The sequence below is a fragment of the Cervus canadensis genome, chromosome 22 (genome assembly GCF_019320065.1).
Source record: "Cervus canadensis isolate Bull #8, Minnesota chromosome 22, ASM1932006v1, whole genome shotgun sequence".
NCBI lineage: Eukaryota > Metazoa > Chordata > Mammalia > Artiodactyla > Cervidae > Cervus > Cervus canadensis.
The window spans coordinates 14456889-14472664 of NC_057407.1; the positions used below are offsets into that span (position 1 = coordinate 14456889).

Sequence of the window (15776 nt, forward strand, 5' to 3'; positions counted from 1 at the left end):
TGGAAATCTGACCCTTGATTTTGTTATAATCTCTTTGGTAACTGTTATTAGGTGGTGACCTAATAAGAAATTATTAACTAGGGAGCTATAATTTGGAAACTTATAATTTTCTTAATGGACATTGATTTGTGTAACCCTGATTAAAATACAATGAAGCCTGAGGCTTAAATGTTTTATTCTGAAAGTTTGAAAGGATGGGAATTGACTTTAAAAATGTATTGGCTTGAAAACCTTATTGAAATAATATTATTCGAAGAGTTTTGTGAGCATAAAATGATCTGACAAAAACTATTCGATGCCAGCACCAGTGGCCTTAGAAAGCTGAGGGAATATAGGTTTCTTTAGATGAGGTCTGGAAAAATGCTTCCAGATTACCTCAGGGGTGAAAAGAAAATTATTATTCCATTCCACGGCCCTGCTAATTCTTTTCAACATTGATTCTGTCAAGTAATTAGAATCTAAATGGAGGAAACATTCATAATTGTCATTTATTATACTTTACTGAAGGTGACTGCTCCCAAGAAGCTCTGACAGGACAAAAACAAAGTGATTACGAAAGAAATGTGTAGGCGAAAGGATCAGGCCTTCCTACACACATTCCCAGAAGTCAGTCACGGACAGTGGGTGGGGATGGTTCCAGATTAAAATAAGCCTCTGCAGCTCTGAGTCTTCAAAGACAGTCCTCTGCTATCGCGTTGTCAATCGAGTGATAATGAGTCCTGTTTCCCCTCCCTCTTTCTCACCACAGACATACATCATGTAGCTCTTTGTTACTTAAAAGCATGTATGAGAAAGATTACTCCCCTCCACCCCAGCACCACAGGGTGTACTGCAGAAGTGAAATATGCAGTCGGTTAGGGGTTATATTTAAAATACCTCCTCCCCTTTTATCATTGTATTTCTTCACTTGGCATAGGCTAAAATGTGAGGTGTGTCTGCTGCTGTGAGAATGTTTTTTCCCCCTAATTTCGGAAATAATACCATGCCTTGGAGATTAATGTTTGGGCTTTATCAAGATTATAATAAACAAATATGGCTTTGATCTAAATATTTTTCAGAAGATTGTTGCTGATCGTTCTTGGTTCCCTATAATCTTATAAGAAAGCCTTTGGGCTTGCCAGTCTGACACCCAGGGGGCCATAAATGCAGCTGCCTTTTCTTCCCCCTCATTTCCACGAGAATACTCTGTTCTCAGTTTCGCCCAAATTAGTCCCAGGATTTCAGTTGTCTTTTTTGTCCAACATTCCATCATGCAATTCATTAAAATCTTCACATGAAATATTTAACAGATGAGTTATGTCATAATTCACATTACAGTTTTAAATGGTTGTTCATGTGGTAAGTCATTTATCCTGGACATTAGCAGACCCCTGGAATGGGCTTGTACTTGATGTAAGCAAGGTTAGGGTTCTTTTCCTCAACACTGCAGGACAGTGGCCTTTTTCCAAACCCCCACTTAATCATGAAATATTCCAAAAAAATGACATTCAGATTCATTGTTAGTTCTACTTGCAATTAACTATTTTGAAAACAAACAGAAGAAAACATTTAAACAAATGTGGCTTGGCTAACATCTATGACAGTTGACCGTTAATTAAGGCAAGTTTTAATCCAAATGTGCCATGCCTTGTTACTGTCACTGCTAGCATCATTACTGTTGGGCACAAAGGAAGGAAAAATCAGGGACTCTGTCAGAGGGAGGCTGAGGACAAAGTGTAGAGAGAGACACTGCCCTGCTTGGGAAATATGACCAGTAAGGAGCTCTTTTTCTGGTTGAGAGAATGTATGGCCAGTATTTACTTGTAGAATTTGGGTTTTAAGAAAACTTGTTTCACTCCCAAGTGATGAAATGCAGAGGAAATCCTTACACATATTTATTAACTTATTAGAGTTTTATTTTCTCTAATAAGATTACAGTTTTCTACCATGTCCCTACCCATGGGTTGGAATCGGTTAGGAGAAAACACTCCTGTATGTGGGCCAAGCCAGCCCAGGAAAGCCCTGGAACCTGATGTTCTGCCTGAGCACTGGGGTGAAATGACTGGCCCCGCGCTGCCGGCAGTAGCAAGTCCCTCGGGAAACTCTGTGAGCAGGTCACCTGGCTGGAGAGCACATGGAGCCGACAGTGACAGTGTCGGGGACAAGAACTCTTTTGGATTCTGGATGCTGATCTAGCGAGCCTTGTCCTGGGTATGCACAAGTGATCGTGATTCTCAAAGGGGTGAGTGATAGGATTTGAAGAGTGGAGTACATCTTTCATTAATCCTGAAGGGAAAAAATCCACTTCAGCCTTGCTCAGCTGAAAAAGAATCCTTACCTTCTGTTTTTTGCTTCTTTTTGCCAGTGCTCACATGGCCCTCCCCCTCACCCCCCACCAATGTATTATAATTTTGTAGAGTGTTTACCCCCTAACATTACATCCTCAGGGACCTTGGTAGTAGTGGACAATATGAATTTATTGTGGTTGAGTTTTCTGTTGAGTATCAATATATTGGGGTGAAAAGTGTACTTGATGATGAAATACACACATAAAGGATTGAAACTAGGACTAAATCATCATATGAATGTTGACAACACTGTCAAACCTTTAGAGTTTTGATACACGTAATTTGATTTTGTGTTATTTATCCCCATCCCACAAAAGTTCTGTTCATGTGACTCTCTTTGTAGAGACAGAGAAGTGAAGTGATGTACCCAAGGGTACTTAGCTGTCTTAGAAGCAGGGTTCACAACCAGAGCTCTTGGTAAATATTTTCCTGGTTATAATTTGTTGATGGCAGTAGGATTATTTTTCTGTCTCCTGGATTTGTATGTGAATATATCACATGGCTGGGGAACTGGGCAAATGGAGGTAGGGGTGTTTGTGTGAGCTTGCGTGCCAGGCATGATGAGCACTCTTTTACAAACCGGATTTGTGCTCTTAGGAGTATGTTGCAAGTTGAGGCCAAGCCCACAGAAAATTATTTCTAAATGAATACAATATGAAAAAGTTATTTTATTTCTAATTTTACATGTAACATTGTTCTTTGGTGAGTCTCGGATTACACTTGAATGCATGTCTGTTAACCTGATATGAGATGCATGCATGATTTCATCTTGAATGCATTTGAATATAATAGCACTGGAAATGTAATTTGTATTCTCAAATTTTATAAAGCAAAATAAATAAATCTTGGGGGTGGTAGCCACATTGAGCATATTGCATTGATTTCTTTGGGTTTTTCTCAAACTAATTACCAGCTTCCCCTTGCAAATCCAGGTCTTCTCACATGGGCAGGTCTGTCTGTTCTACATCTTTCATACGTAACTCATCCTCATTTCCTCCACCTCCAGGGAGTGGGTAGCTTGGACAGATCTGTGGGGAATGTTAACTTTAATTCTCAGGGGACATCAGTCTTCAGTTCCTCTACTGTGTTCCTGTTATCAGTGATGACTGTCCAGGTAAACTCTCTGAGGTGATGAATATGTTCTGGCTCTGTTGGGTCCAGTACAGTAGCCACTAGTCTCCTGTGGCTATTTAGCACTTAAAATGTGACTAATGCAACTTAGGAACTAAATTATTAATTTTATTTAATTTTTATTTAAATAGCCGAATGTAGCTGGTAGCCACCAATTTGGACAATGTAGGACTGGAGTGTTTGAGGTCAGCTGTTGGTCCCAATTCCAGTGTACTAACCACTGACTAAAAAGCCTCTTGATGAGGGTAAAAGAGATTGAAAAAGCTGGCTTCAAACTCAATATTCAAAAAATGAAGATCATGGCATCTCGTCCCATCACTTCATGGCAAATAGATGGGGAATAAGTGGAAACATTAACAGTTTTTATTTTCTTGGGCTCCAAAATCACTGGATGGTGACCACAGACATGAAGTTAAATGATACTTTCTTCTTGGAAAGAAAGCTATAACAAACCTAGATAGCATATTAAAAAGCAAAGACATCATTTTGCCAACAGAAGTCCATATAGTCAAAGCTGTAGTTTTTCCAGTAGTCATGTATGGATGTGAGAGTTGGACCATAAAGAAAGCTGAGCGTTGAAGAATTGATGCTTTTGAACTGTAGTGTTGGAGAAGACTCTTGAGAGCCCCTTGGAATGCAAGGAGATCAAACCAGTCAATCCTAAAGGAAATCAACCCTGAATATTTATTGGAAGGACTGATGCTGAAGCTGAAACTCCAATACTTGGCCACCTGATATGAAGAGCCAACTCATTGGAAAAGACTCTGATGCTGGGAAACAGAAGGCAAGGAGAGAAGGAGGCAACAGAGGATGAGATGGTTGGATGGCTTCACCGACTCAATGGACATGACTTTAATCAAACTTCGAGAGATGGTGAAGGACAGGGAAGCCTGGCATGCTGCAGTCCATGGGGTCTCAAAGAGCCAGACACGGCTGAGTGATTGAACAACAATCACTGACATTCTGCAAATGAAGTGCCTGCATGTTTCTGTGCTCTTGTCTGTCAGCTCTGAGCATCCTGAAGTGTGATCCTTTCTTCAGTGATTTGACTGCCCTCCCCAGGCCTCCATCCCTGGCTGTTGCATCTCTCATGTCTTCATTTCAATCCGTTGAGCACTTAGCTCATACCTGATTTCTGAAAAACATGGGAGGAAGAGAGGGAGGGGAAAAATAGAAAGGATGTTAGAAAGTTGGGGAAAAAAGAAGACTGGATGGAAAGGATTACACGGAAGCTCTGTAGTCTCTATTGCTAAGCTGAAAATGAGTACTCAGGTGTACTTTAGAGTATTGAGGTGTGTTAAGGAATAGTAACCGACTAATTGAAGCCAAATTATGAAATGTCAGTGCTCTCGATGCATGAATATTTCACGTGAAAGGCTCTGGGGCTCTTTGGGGTGGCTTTTCTGGTGAAAATGACTTTGCTATTTTGTTGATTTCCAAAGACCATCCCGGTATCTTAGGGTCATTGTCCTAGGAAACTTACACAATATTAGGGTGCTGGGAAGGATCTTAAGGAACACTTTTTTTCTAGGTCTGTTCTGTCCCTGGGAGGTGAGTAAGGAACCACCAGGTGCAGTTATGGAAAGGGAACTCCCTGTCTCCATCCTTGTGTTAAAAGTTCCTGATAGGGAACCATGGAGCCTTTGTAATCAGATGAAAGTTAGGAGAACCATGAATCCCAGGAGAAATATGTTGATGATTTTCTGGACTGTCTAAAAAATTTCAAACTCCAGGAATGGTGTTTTAATTTTCTGCATTCTCTTTGGGATTTGGGTTTCGCTAAAACCATTTCAGTCCTTGTTTTTCTTATTAAATTAGCAAGATTGACTTGAATCAGAATATACCATTATGGCTTGAAATGTTGAAAGAACAGGATAGATGGGCATGACAAATATCTCAGGTTCCATTTAGGATGTGTGGGGGTGGAGGAAGAGGGGGAGGACTTGCTAAAATAATGATGATTTTTTTTCTGTTAAAAGTTGTAAAAAGGAAAAAAAAAGAACAAAAAATGAAAATAGTGAGAAGAAGCTAAATTTATGTTTGTGTAAGCTTATATTTGTTTTTCTGAATAAAATTGGCATGGGATGCCCTTAGGCATTTTTGTTTGTGATGGGGAATTTTTATTCTGGTTTTTAAAGGGTTTTTGGTGTTTGTTTGCTTGTTGTTTTTTGCTTTAAATCAGTTTGTACTTAAATAACTAGCCAGATGCACCCAGAGGCTGTGACTGAGGAACTCAACTCATCTCACTCTCGTCTCTCACTGTCCAGGCCATTTCCCTAGTACTTCTTGTTCAAGGCTTTCATTGTGGACTTTCTAAAATATGGATCTGAGGTCCTTTCACTTGTCTACTGAAATATCTTTAATGGCTCTTCAGGCCCTAAAGCAGGTCCCAGCAAACTTTTTCTGTAAATGACCAAATAGTATGCATTTTAGGCTATGTTGGCTATTCAGCCTCTGTTGCAGCCACTCAATGCTGCCATTGCACTGGACAGTATATAAGCAAATAAGGCTGTCTGTGTTCCAATAAAGCTTTATTGACAAAAAGAGGTGAATTTGGCCCTTGGGCCAACTCCTGACCTACAGGGTACTCTTCAGGTTTGTTGGCCTGACATTCAAGGACATTTGCCATTTGACCTCAGCCTGCACGACCAAGTTCCCCACTCCCATTCGTATGGTCTTTTAAAAGGCTCCACCCTTTTGCCTGTGCTGTTTCTGCACTTAAGTCTCATCTTTCCTCTGTTCTTTTCCTATGAGTCAGATTTCCGCGCTTTATCTGATACAAAGTTCTTGTCAACTCCCCCAGGCCAAGTCTGCCCCATTCTCTATGAGACATATATTAACTTGTAGGTGAACAAACTACAAACTCAGAAGTGGGAAACCATGGGCCAGAGTTGCTGGAGGGGATGTGGGCAACAAAAACACAGCCAGGGCAAAACAGTGCAGATCCATTGTAGTCAGTATTGTCTGGGAGTCCTTTGGCATCGACCTCATGGCCCAGACAGGGAGTGAATGAGGAGTGAGGGAAGCAGTGTCTAGTTTAGGGCATCAGGACCAGGGAGAGGATGCAGCCTGCTGGAGGGAGATCAGAGAGAAGCAGCACGCATGATTAATGGGATGGAGGGACTGACTCATGAGGCAAGATTAAAGCACTCTGAGGAGCTGGGGTACAGACCGAAAGGGGCAGATGATAGCAGGCTGCAAGTATGTGAGATGGATAAACACCCAGGAGGGAGCAGCTCGCTTCATTAGAGAGGTGAAAATGGGGCCTCCCTCAGAGAATGGGGAGGGTGCTCAGAAAGGGCACGGTGACTGACAGGGGAACTCAGTAGATGATGGGTGGGCCAGGGGCAGCTCTGAGTTGCTCGGACTAGAAACACCATGGAAAGGTCACCATGGGGTGACTCTTTCAGGGAAGCCTCTGCTTTTATCCTGTGGAGTCTCGAAGCCTGCTGTGACTGCTGACCTGGGCCTGCGAAAATATTAAGTACCAGTCATTAAATGTTTCAGCAATCCTGAGGCCTTCTGCAAGGAAGTCAGCCTTCTGCCATCCCTCCCTATCTTTAGTAGAACCAAAGATACTTGGTCCAAGCCCCTTCTTAAATCCAGGGCACACTCTCACCCCTGCCTGCTGGTGGATCTGACCAGAAACCCAGCCAGCACCTTGATTTACAGCTTCCTCAGTTGGCTCGTCTCCAATAGGGATATGGCTTGTCAGGCATTTTGGAAGACAAGATTCATTTGAAACTGCATTGACTATCTTCAGACTTCAATATCAGCTTCCTACAGGTATTCTCTGAGATTTTCTCCAGAGCTCGGAAGAGCAGATTCTGCTGTAGTCTGACCAAATGGTCCATATTGTGGTAGTTCCTCCATGGACAACTTACTGTCTTTAGTAAGACCTGTAGAGTAGCCATGCTCAATTTGACTGCACTATCAAATCACTTGGGGTGTTTTAAAAATAGCTGTGCCTAGACTCCACTCGCAGGAATTCTGATTTAAATGGTCTTACTGTGTGTGGGTGGTGCCGGGTGGGGGAGAGGGGGGTTGCTTCCCTGGTGGCTCAGATGTTAGAGAATCCAGCTGCAATGCAAGAGAACTGAGTTTGATTCCTGGGTCGGGGCGATCTCCTGGAGAAGAGAATGGCAACCCACTCTGTACTCTTGCCTGGAGAATTCCATGGACAGAGGCGCCTAGTGGGCTATAGTCCATAGGGTCGCAAAGAGTCAGACACAACTGAGTGACTAACACTTTCACTCCCCACCCCCCCCCACTCTGGAGGGGGAAGGTACCAGGCATCAGAACATTTTCTTTAAGTTCCCCATATGGTTCTAATGTGTTGAGAACTGCCACGGAAAAACCTTTATTTGGGTATGATTATAATTCACACTGATGTTACTCTTCTATCTAGCTAGCTAGCTAGGTACTGACTATGCTATCACCTGAACAGTTTTTCTAAAAAAGCAAGCATTTACCAATGGGCCATCTATGTGCTTGGCCCCTTGCTGGAGGCAGGGATCCAGCGGGGAGCAAGAACGTGTCCCTGTCCCTGGGGAGCTTATGGTCCAGAAGATGGTGGTCACTTAAGGCAAAGCAGGATGAACCCAGAGTGCTGACATGGTACCTTTCAGAGAATTCCATTCTGTGTGTTGCAGCTATGCTTAACTTGAAATTCTAAGTGCAAAGATAGAGGATGAGTCTCTCTAAGTGTACATGTCCTAGTTAACTATGACTCTCAGGTCTTGCTTCAGTGATTTGTTTAGGAAGTAGAAATGCACTTGGTAGTAATAAGGGTAACAGCCCAAGGTCTTCGTGAATCTTCAAGTTCCTGAAGCCAGCGCAGCAGTGTTTTCCCAAGGTGGGAGGTGTTGGGGGGCATCTAACACGGTGGCAAGATAAAAGCATATGAGTGAACTTTGAGGGGGGTTTTGGTAATCATGTATTTCTTTTACTGCCGCTGCTGCTGCTAAGTCACTTCAGTCGTGTCTGACTCTGTGCAACCCCATCCCTGGGACTCCCCAGGCAAGAACACTGGAGTGGGTTGCCATTTCCTTCTCCGATGCGTGAAAGTGAAAAGTGAAAGTGAAGTCGCTCAGTCATGTCTGACTCTTCACGACCCCATGGACTGCAGCCTACCAGGCTCCTCCGTCCATGGGAGTTTCCAGGCAAGAGTACTGGAGTGGGGTGCCATTGCCTTCTCCATTTCTTTTACTAGATATCATTATGTGGATTGAAGTTACTGTAGGTATTCCAGCAAAAGAAAAAAGTGAGGAAAGATAAATAACAATACTGTGATGGTGATGGTTTAGTGGCTAAGTCATGTCTAACTCTTGAGACCCCATGGACTATAACCCATCAGACTCTTCTGTCCAGGGGATTTTTCAGGCAAGAGTACTGGAGTGGGTTGCCATTTCCTTCTCCAGGGGTTTTTCCTGACCCAGGAATCAAACCCAGGTGTCCTGTGTTGCTAGCAGATTCTTCACTGATTGAACCACCAGGGAAGCCTTGATAGTATGCAGATATGGCAAAAATTGGGAAGATTAGGTGCATGGATTGAAGTTTGCATAACTTCCCAGGGCTAAATGGTGCCCCTTGTGGGGAATGTAGTGTTTCTAGCACAATCTCATTTTTTCTTTCCATCTCCTCTAAAGTCTTCTCGCCATCTGATGAGCTTTCTCCCCTGACTTGAGTACTTTCTCTAATGGCTTTAAGAGTTACTAAAAGAGTTACTTTTAAGTCTTGACTTAATAGAAATATTGTGAGCTTGTTCATGGCATAGTTCTGAGGTTCCCTCGCATTCTTCTTCCCAAAATTTCAAAGCACTTTCTTAACCTCTTCCATTTCTGTACCTTTCTCTCACTAGAAGTAGCTTTCACTCTTGCTTTAGGGAACTTTTCACAGACAAGCAAAGAACTATATAATCCCACAGAGTTCCTGCGGAGAGAAGATCATTGAGATGTGGATACTGGGGGCCAGTTAAACTAAGTCACATCATGACCAAGTGACTCACTTCCAAACATCAACCCATGACAACTAACTTTTCAAATTTCATATCTGAAAACTCTTGCAAAATATACAAGGTACACAAGTTTATGTATTAATGACAGAAACAGAAACTCTGAAAAAACCATGATCTTCTGAACATGCTTTTTATTTCTATTTCTGTTTTCAGCTGTGCTGGGGAGAGTGTTGACCACAAGTGTATGAATTTTAGAAACACTCAACTAACATCTCTCCAAAGAGCCATATGCACTGTGCTCAGTTTGTTCTGTCAAAAGTTATATGAGTGTAGGTAACCTTGAGAATTCCTTACCTGAACAATAAAATGTCTTAGTTGTATGCTTCACTGTAAATTTAGTTTTTAAGTGTTCTTATCTGATATGCTTACATCAGCATCTTGCCTTGACAGATAATTTTCTGTGATAATCTTAAATAATTGTGTAAAGAGATCTCTAATGCCTTGTTTTATTTATAATTTGTCCCAGCTGTAGGCATTCAGATGAAACTTGAATTTTTCCAAAGGAAGTTCTGGACTGCCAGCAGACAGGTAAGTTATAATCAGCATGTTGAAGCATTAGCAACACTGTTATTATACAGGTGTTCACATTTGAGTACCCAGAGCCTAAAAGTGCCAGATTTCCGATGAATGTTTGTAAAATGAACCGCTGGGCTGCTCAGGTTACCTTTCATTTCAGTGCAAAATAAAGGACTGACAGCATGCTAGACACCACATGCTGAGAAAGCAGAGAATTTGCTCCTGAAAACAGCTGTAATTGTGAGATCAAAATAGTGACCGTCTTGAAGAGAAGTTTTTCTTCTAAATATCAGGGACTTTTGTGAATTTGCGTAGTGACTTTTTAAACATCTTATGATGCCCAATTATTTGTGAATCTCTTTATTTCTATTTTTGAAGGATTCTGCGTAGCTAGGTTATACTAAGCATGCATCTGCTTTCTTTGGCCGAGGGCTTCTCTGCCTTGGATAATCTGGGAACATTCTTTACTTGCACTGTGTATTCTGTACTAAGTAATATCAGTGGTGTTTGTTCAGTAACTCAGCAGGAATGGCAACACATAAGATGTTTCCATCTGTCCAAGCCTATATACTGAGATGGTATATAGTTTCTTAAATGAAAATACTTTAGGAATTTATGCCTCAAGAACACAGAGTTTTTAAAAAAGTCACTGGGAAATAATTTAAAATTAAATAAATAATTATATCTATTGTTACTGAAAGATTTGAGGTCTTAAAAAGATATCACTGTTGAATAAAGCATAAATTAACATGGACAACATAAATTAAAATGAAAAAGAACCAGGTTACTCCTAAGTTGTCTTTTTAAAAAATTCTTTATGGAATTTGTTACGGTATTCCTCTGCTTTATGTTTTTGGTGTTTTGGCTGCAAGGCATATGGGGTTTTAGCTCCCCACCCAGGGATCGAACTCGCACCCCCTGCATTGGAAGGTGAAGTGTTAACCACTAGACCGCCAAGGAAGTCCCCCAAATTGACTTTTATATTACTGTCTGGGGCTGGTACTCATCCTAGAGAGGATGGGCAGATTCATCCTGGAGCATTCCCTTTGGATGAAACAGGCTAGGACTTTGATGGGCCATCCTTTAGTAACCAGGTGGCAGCCTTAGCAGATGCTGGTGTGTCCAAATGACATGTTTCCTTTTGTTTCCCCCTCACCTCACAGTGCGCCTCTCTGGATGGCAAATGCTCCATCAGCTGTGACGATGAGGTATGATGGTCTCCTGGGCCTGTGTCTGCGCTGACCAAGTTGGGGCGGGGGCCAGTGGCGGTGGCTGAATGACTGAGGGTGCCTTCTCACAGGGGGAATGTGTCGCAGAGCCAGATCTAAGAGATTGCTGTGAACCAGTCTCCAAAAACCCAGGGACATTTGCTTTGTTTCTTTCTCTTTCTTCTCCCAATCAGATAGTTTTGGAGAGCTGGGGGAGTATGATTTAAATGTCCCATGAACAGCACTGTTGGGATTTTGGCATTTTATAGAACACGCTACAAATTACTGACATTTGAAACTCTCACTACAATTCTCAGAGTTTTTTACCAATGTGGTACCTCTTCATCTTCTTAACCACCTAGTGAAATGGATAGGAATATATGTCCCACTTTGCAAAGGGGAAAACTGAGCATAAGGGAAATTAAATGTCTTGCTTAATTCCATGTAATAAAGAAGCTTAAAAATCTAAGCGTTGAAAACTCAGAATGTTGCGTCCTAGCATACTGCTTCCCTTCTACAACTCCCTTTCCCTCCCTTCTTTCTTTCTTCTTATCTCACTCCCTAAGTCTTGGGAAGACAAATTTGAATTCCACACATGAGCAGTAGAATAAAAAAGATATACCACTGTCCCAAGTTTGACCATCAGATGTAAGTTTTTATAGCATCCAGTCCCATGTACCTTCTGCCCCACATCTTAGATCAACCACATGTGAAGTAGCATTTTCACCTTGGCTCAGGCAGCCTTCCTCTCTCTGAGTCAGCCAAACCATTAGTCAATACATAAAGTGGAGCTTATAAATGATCACTCATTTATATTCCTTCTGGTTACCACAGGAATTAAAGAAATCCTAACCAAACATCATTCCAACACAGAAAACATGGATTAGAAGTATATTTCCAAAAAGTAGGCAAACAAAAGTAAGGAAATATAAAAGAAGAAATATAGGGTGAAGGTAAAGTACAAAATGCTCAGTCCTTAAATATCTGCCAGTTTAAAAAGAAAAAAAATCATAAAGCTGTGTGAGTAATTACTATTCAAAGAGTAAAAGAAAAGTCCAACGTTTCCTGACCATTAGATCAAAAATAATTTTCCCAAAGGAAAGAGTACCCTGTGATGTTTTATGACCAGGACCCTTTCAGTAAGTTTGGGAATGCCACTCATAGTCTAGTCAAGTGGCTTCAAACCTCTCCTCTGTCTTTAAGGCATTACTTGTCTTATTGTAATGCTCAGTTCAAGACAACACAGCTCAACAGTAGCATTGATTAATCAGTGTCACGAGGCCCTGTGTTAAGCTACTAACTCCAATTTGTGTTAAAAGAACGGAGGACAGCTGGTTGGTTAGTTGGGTGACTGAATATGGATGGTTAGTTGACTGGTGGGATTGATGGTGTTCTGGATAGTTGGTTGGTTGACTGACTGGTTTCTGGTTGATTGATTGGATGGACAAATAGTTGGTTGAACAATTTGACGAATAAAGTCAGAGGCGGTAATCTTCCTACAGCCTAACACTGCCTCCGTGCATTCTCATACATAAAAATAAGTGGAAATGGACTCCCACTTAGAGTTAGAAAAGTACAATATATGTTACTTGTTCAGTGACTGATTTCAGAGGTGGTCTAGCATAGTGGTTAAAGGTACAGGCTGTGGAGGCAGAGTAGCTTCAAACTGTGGCTCTGAAAGTAATAAGCCTTGCCTTAGTTTCCTCAGCTATACAATGGGGATAGAAACACCCCCAGAGACATGGTGAGGATGAATGAGATAATACATGGAAACTTTATAGCACTGCTCCTGACCTGTGGTAAGCCCTCAATAAACATTAGCTATCAAATGAAAATGTCTGCAGACACATCCTTCCCTTAGAGAAGTGGTTCAGTTGAACCCAAAACCTGAGGTGGCAGCCACACACACATTTTAGTCCTTGGGCGTCGTAAGCGCAAGGTAGGATGCCTTCCTCACTACTAATGTCTGCTTTAACAGCCTTGGGGATGGAGCCTCATTACGATATCATTTTGAAGGTTCACACTTTGAAAATTAGTGTGGCATAGGCAGGATTGTTGAACTTGATCTGATGCTCAAATGTCCCCATTTTGTACTTTAAAGCTATCATCCATTTCCCATTTTGACTCTAAAGTTTTGGCTTCAGGCACCTAGTTGACATAGTTTTAAAAGGAAAAGCCAGGCCCCTTTCCATCCTTTCAGCAGACTCTTTCCATGTGTCATTCCCTTTCATAGATTTTAATTAAGTCTTTGAGACCATGTCCCTCCACTCCTCCAACTGCCCTCAAGTGATCAGGTCCCCATTAAAAACAGCTGTGGGGGCTCATTAAGTTCACGTGCTTCTGGCTTCTCCTCTCTACTGAAGACCTGGCGCAACTCCCACACACTTATCAGACACACTTTGCCTCGGATCCGATCCAGTCCCTCTGTCTCCCCCTGCAGTGGCCTCCCTGGGCCCTTGACTTGAGTGTCCTGGGCTGCTGGGTGGAGTCGGTCTGGCCAGATGTCTTCCAGGCTTATAGATACATCTTCATGGAGGGCCTGGCCGTGGGCCTCACTGAGGACTTTAAGGAGCTCCATTCCACGCAAGGGGACTGTTAACTTCAGAACCTGAGAGGCAATCTCTCTCACACGCACTCATTCCTTCAGGACCTATTTGCTGAGCCCTCCTGACATCCCTGGTACCTCCAGCCCCTGAGGAGTCAATGGGATGCAGTCAGAGATGGACCCTGTCCTCCAGGAGCTAACTGGTTAGAAGGGGAGATGAGCACATGTGCTTATCAGCTGACTTGTCTCCACAACCTCTTGCTACAAACTGTGTGATAATTTCTGTCTCCAAGAAAGTCAATGTGCAGCATTAAGATACTTATGCAGAGGGCACATAGTAGGTGCTGAGTAGACACAAACATGGTTCTTTGGGGACTCATAATGCACCTTGCACTGTGCTCAACAATTTGCACTCACTGGCCTACTTAATCTTTTCTCTGAGATAGTTGTTGCTATCTCCATCATTGGGATAGGGAAACTGAGCCTGGAAGTGTTAAAAGGCTTTGCCCAAAGTTGTACTGGTTGCAAGTGTCCAAGTCTCTGACTCTCGAGCTAGCCTCTTAGCCTCAGAGCTAATACCACCTTCCAGGTAACTCAAGTTTGGTGCTGTGCTTCTCACTTCCAAGTACTCTTCCTCCCCAGTTTTCCTTACTATCTGTGATGGCCCAATTACCATGGCCAAGTTTGGGGCTCTAACCTCAGGTATCTTACCTAACCTGCCTTTGTGACCTGAAATCAGACTTCTCTGAGCAATGTTAAGGCAACAAGCAGATGAAGAAAGTCGCCTTTTTTTAAAAAAGGCAACTGTCACCAGCTCTTTATTTCTGCATTTTTCAAACAACTTCATCGTTAGATGTTTTGTCATAGGGGGCTGTGGAGTGGATGCTTGCCATGTCTGTCAAAACTTAGAGTTCCTGGTTTGCCCAAGCCCTTCAGCCTGTCATTCTGCCCTTGTGACAAAGGAATGGGGAGACTCCTGAGAAATTTGGCTTAATTTGGGGCAGAAGTAGCATAGTGAGGGAAAGCCGACAAAATATCTCTTCTATTTCCTTTTACTAGAGGAGGGAGAATGGAGAAGACAATTAACTACTGTAAAGAGACATAGAGAAAACAATTTATCCAGACTTGAATCTGGCTGATTCTACTCTGATTCTTTCATAACGCAGCACTCTGCTCACTTAACTTCAAGGGCCTTACTCCATTCCACTGTACTTCCCAATAATTTAATCCAAGTGGTTGTTGGCAGGGAGATGTTTATGAAGGCGTTACAGTGACTGAATATCCCTAATGCAACAATATTGCCTGTAATGAAAATTAAATGACACCTTTCAGATTAAGGGACCCAGTTCTACATCAGTGACACATCGTTGCTTCTGACCTGTGATTTTCTCAGTGATTTGTCAATCACAAGGTTGACAATATCTGTTGCATACTGTCACTCCTGTTCCTTCCACATCGGATGAGAGTAGAAACGGAGGTTGATAGCTGAGAAGTGAGTCTCCTAATGCCCACTCCAACGTTGATTCCATGCAGTGCTGTCCGTTATAAGGGGCACGAGGTCATCATTTCCAAGAAATGAGGGTGGGGAAAGAACCAAATATTTACGTCAAATTATGAAACATTTTATTGAAGCTTCATCTCTAAATAGAGTGGAAATGGTGAGATATATTTATTTTACTTAACAAATTTAAACTTAATACATTTATAACTGCAGTCATATCCTAATTCTGTTAACAAAAAACACGTTTGGTTTGGGAGTGGGGAGTATAATATTTCAGATAAAATTATAAAAATCAAAATAGTTAATCCTGCACTTTATATTTGATTTTCTCAAAGTGGTCACAAGGGAGGTCAAATATAGTGGAGTCTAATCAGTTTCCCCAGGAGCTTCTCTGAGTCTCTTCCTTTTGAAATCATTCTCTCTGGGAGCGTCTTTCATGTTATTGGTGGTGATGTTGTGTTTTTCCTGCATGTTTTATCTCTTATGGGTGCTAATGTGGTTTCATGTGTGATTGGAGCCGATCTCCAGTATC

At 42.0% G+C, this 15776-nt stretch overlaps 1 protein-coding gene across 4 annotated transcripts in view; it reads left to right on the plus strand.

The window, feature by feature from the left end:
- CACNA2D3 (calcium voltage-gated channel auxiliary subunit alpha2delta 3) overlaps positions 1-15776 on the plus strand; it is an 853893-nt gene that overhangs the window by 756853 nt on the left and 81264 nt on the right. For all 4 annotated transcript variants that reach the window (XR_006264409.1, XM_043442153.1, XM_043442156.1 and 1 more), the window contains 2 exons: positions 9941-10002; positions 11154-11198. Coding sequence is in view for 3 of the 4 variants with exons in the window: in XM_043442153.1 (XP_043298088.1) it covers positions 9941-10002; positions 11154-11198 (107 nt within the window). In the remaining variant the exon portion in view is untranslated. The remainder of the gene's footprint in view (positions 1-9940; positions 10003-11153; positions 11199-15776) is intronic.